General features: G+C 38.8%; 1 protein-coding gene across 1 annotated transcript; it reads right to left on the bottom strand.

Moving 5' to 3' along the window:
- Positions 1–809: 809 nt before the first annotated feature.
- Positions 810–3916, bottom strand: map1lc3cl (microtubule-associated protein 1 light chain 3 gamma, like). Its single transcript, XM_056472781.1, has 4 exons — positions 3532–3916; positions 2627–2682; positions 2430–2536; positions 810–1335 (listed from the first exon to the last, which is right to left on the bottom strand). Exons 1-4 carry the CDS (start codon positions 3587–3589, stop codon positions 1176–1178), a joined length of 381 nt encoding a protein of 126 aa, XP_056328756.1. The 5' UTR covers positions 3590–3916; the 3' UTR covers positions 810–1175.
- Between the last annotated feature and the right edge of the window lie 269 nt (positions 3917–4185).

The raw sequence follows: 4185 nt of genomic DNA, 5'->3' as shown, positions 1-4185 counted from the left end.
AAGATGGGTACATTGTGGTCATAAAGGGATAGACATGGTCAGCAACAATACTCAGGTAGGCTGTGGTATTGACACGATGCTCAATTGGATTGGTTGCATACCTCGGTTGTAACGAGTGGTTATTTGAGTTACTGTTGGCTTTCTATTAAGTTATGTTCCTCATAGCAAGAAGGTCGCTGGTTTGAGTCCAGGGCCAGTTCTGTGTGGCGTTTGTATGTTCTCCCTGTGTTGGCGTGGGTTTCCTGCGGGTGCTCCAGTTTCCCTCACAGTCCAAAGACATGCGCTATAGGTGACTTAGATGAACTAAATTGTTCGTAGTGTACGAGTATGAGTGTGTGAGGGTGTTTCCTAATATTGGGTTGCGGCTGGAAGGGCATCCACTGTGTAAAACATATTCCGAAATAGTTGGCAGTTCATTCCACTGTGGCATCCTCTGAAATGGAGACTAAGCCGAAGGAAAATGAATGAATGAATGAATGAATGTTAAAGAGATAGTTCACCCAAAAATACAAATCTGTCATCTTATAAAGGACGATATACTGAAGAATTTGGGGAGAAAACAACCACTGACCTGCATTGTATTTTGTTGTTCCACTCCCTACTATGAATATCAATGGCTGCTTTTTAAAAATATTCTTCAGAATATATTGCTTTGTGTTCAACAAAAGAAAACAATATATATATATATATATATATATATATATATATATATATATATATATATATATATATATATATATATATATATATATATATATATATATATATATATATATATATATATATATAAGAAATTTAGAAATTAAATTTTTGGGACTAAATATATAATTTCTGATTTGAAGTGTGTGAACACACCTCTAAAATCACTGCCTTACTACTAAACACAAGCCTAGTAAGACTGATTGGCAGCCAATGGAGGAAGTCCTTACTTTGCCCTCCTCCTGGTGGGCGTTTCTATAAAGATGTGACGTCTTGTGAAAACTGTGAATCAGGAGCCGAATGAACAGCTTTACAGTCAGTTCATAAAGCACTCCTCAATCTCCCTCAAATCTACTGATTTTCCCTCGACATTAACCTCAGCTGTTCAGAAATGAGGTCAGAAGAGAACCTGTTTTCATCTTCATTTAGCAGCAATAGTGAGTTATCTCGAAGAGGTATCGGTCTGTGCACTCATTTCACCCGAACATGTCCTGGGACGCGTAGGTCATGTAGAGGAAGCCGTCGGGATCTCTGAATTGCGAATAAACTTCTCCCATACTGGCAGACAAACACGACATGTTCTTTCCTGAGACCAGCAGGTACAGAGCTTGAGATGCTTCAAGCACGATCTTACTTCTGAAAGAGAAAGACAGAAAACTGGTGAAAATAACATCTGGAAAGTGGCTGAAAGTTCATTCAAGCATCCGCCGAGCTCTGAAATGTGTGATTCAAACTGGAATATTAAACATTTGTGAATAAAGCACCACTTAAAGGCGTGGTACAGTGGGTCAGTGGTTAGCACTGCCACCTCAAAGCAAAAAGGTCGCTGGTTCAAGTCTGGGCTGGGCCAGGTGGCATTTTTGTGTGGAGTTTTCATGTTCTCCCCGTGTTGGCGTGGGTTTCCTCTGGGTGCTCTGATTTTCCCTACAGTCCAAAGACACCACTTGGATAATCTAAATTGGCTATAGTGTATGTGTGTGAATGTGAGAGTGTATGAATGTTTCCCAGTACTGGGTTGCAGCTGGAAAGGCATCCGCTGTGTAAAACATAAGCTGGATAACTTGGGGGTGCATTTCGGCTATGGTGACCCCTGAGGAATAAAGTAACTAAGCCGAAGGAAAATGGGTATCACTTTATTTTGATGGTTACTTTAATGCATTTAGTTGAATTTAAGTTAAATTGCACCTACATGCCAACTAATGCAAATTAGATTATAAATAGACTGTTAGGTTGGGGTTAGGGTTAGTGTAAGTTGACATGTACTTGCAAAGTTTCTTATAGTCAGTTAAATGTCTGTTGAAGGAGCAGTATCAGCTGATATTATGCAGACAGTCTACTAATACTCAAATGAAAATTAATTGGCATGTAGTTGCAATGCAACTTTGTCAACAAAATGTGCAATAGGGACCATCAAAACAAAGTCTTACCAGAAAATGAACGAATAAATCATTATTTATGTTTTCATACAAAGAAGCAAATTAGATTCATGCACAAATAGAATATAAAATATTAGTCAATAAAGCACTGTTTGCATTGTGAAAACAAAACTGTCAGAGTTTGGTTAGCAGTACTAATGTTTTAGGGTTTATAAGCAAAAAATACATGTTATATGCTTAAATATTTGCATTCATAAAAATAGGTGGATGGAAACATGGCTAATTCTCTGCTGCATATCGAAGACACAAACACTGTGGTCTTTTATAATGGAAAGAGAAGGAGAGTTTACACACCTGAGCAGACTGACGAACTGTCCTAATGTCAGCTCATTTGGGACTAGAAATTTGGATTTGTCCAACAAGGGAAGCTTCTTCTCTCGAAGGTATCGCTCCACTATTACCTACAACACAAAAACACATGATTTATGCATTTTAAAAAATTGTGAAATCTTTGTAAAAATAGTTGTGATATATTAAAAAAAGCATCTTACCGGTAATTTGTTGGGGAACTTAGAGCGAATAGTGCACACTTCATCCTTTCTTGTTGCTGCATTGGAAAAACAAACAGATTTGACTCAGAATGCAAAATAGTTTGTTGTTGAAATTAATATAAAGTAATTAGTACTTTTTTTGTTGCTGCATATTGTACAATTAAACAGTCTTTGTCTGATGCGCAGATGAAAGAATGATCTTTTTAAAGTAAATTAGTTTTCATTAAAATTAAAATCTTTTTCTGTTCTGCTCCCCTGGAAGAGCTTTATTACTGTTTTTCTGACAAAACAACATAACATTCATTCATTTTCCTTCAGCTTAGTCCTGTTATTATTCAGGGGTCGCCACAGCAGAATGAACCAACAACTTATCCAGCATATGGTTTGCACAGCATATGCCCTTCGAGTCGCAGCGAAACCCAATACTGGGAAACATCCATACACTCTAATTCACACACATCCACTACGGCCAGTTTAGTTCATTCAATTCCCCTATAGTGCATGTGTTTGGACTGTGGGGGAAACCGGAGCACCCGGAGGAAACCCACGCCAACACGGGAGAACATGCAAACTCCACACAGAAATGCCAACTGACCCAGCCGGGGCTTGAGGCAGCAACTTTCTTGCTGTGAGGCAACAGTGCTAACCACTGGGACACCGGCCATTGGATTTTTTACAATTATAAATATTTCATACATGTTAGAGAAACACAATGCAATTATGACAACAAAAAGAACAATATAAACAAATTAGTGTATATATCAATAGTGTAATATTAATACAAAGGAGGAAGTTGAATATCACATTCACATTATATAACAACTATGTGGCTTTTTAATGTGATAAAATAAACATTGCCAACAGTGTTCGCCTCCTTAAAGATTTAAAGTAAAGTCATGACCTACCCAGGCACTTCCTTTGCTTGAAAGGCATTACTTCCATGGATTTCTCGTAGGGAGGCATTTTTAGTAAGTGTGTCTTGAGTCCTGATTCTGAAGAGGCTGAGCCCGGCGGGGGAAGGATGTCTCGAATGCCTGCCTTCAGCTCGCGAAACCCGGCCTTTATACCGTCTGCGTGTGTGAAGGCGGAGGACAGACTGAGGTGTGAAAAAATGAGAAGAGCTCGCTCGTAATTAAAGACCTTGCGACGATATTAGGATATTAAGCGTTATATAAGCCCTTCAGAACCTTTTCAGAGCCCCTCGGATCATTAATGAAGCGGTCGTCGGACAGGAGCACAACATTCAGCGTTATTTTCTAACGGGAGTGTCACTGACAGCTTAATTATGAGTCGCGGCTTCAGTTTGTGTAACGCCACCGACGTGACAGACGTGAGAAACGGTTTGGGAGTTCACTGAACTCAAGTAGGCTAATGGGACAAACACAAGCGTATGTGCTGCGTATTTATGTCACGTGTGTGTGACGCGCTGATTATCCAAAATATATTTTTTTCATCGTTAAAAGGTGCCGTGAAATTTAAATAAAACATTTTAGATTCAGTTTAGTCTCTTAGTCTTAAGGATATCTATAATCTTGTGTGCTCCAAAACAGTCAAATTCG

This window comes from Danio aesculapii, chromosome 14 (genome assembly GCF_903798145.1).
Source record: "Danio aesculapii chromosome 14, fDanAes4.1, whole genome shotgun sequence".
Classification (NCBI taxonomy): Eukaryota; Metazoa; Chordata; class Actinopteri; order Cypriniformes; family Danionidae; genus Danio; species Danio aesculapii.
The sequence above is the reverse complement of the archived record's forward strand: the minus strand, read 5'-3'. Positions and strand labels throughout refer to the sequence as shown.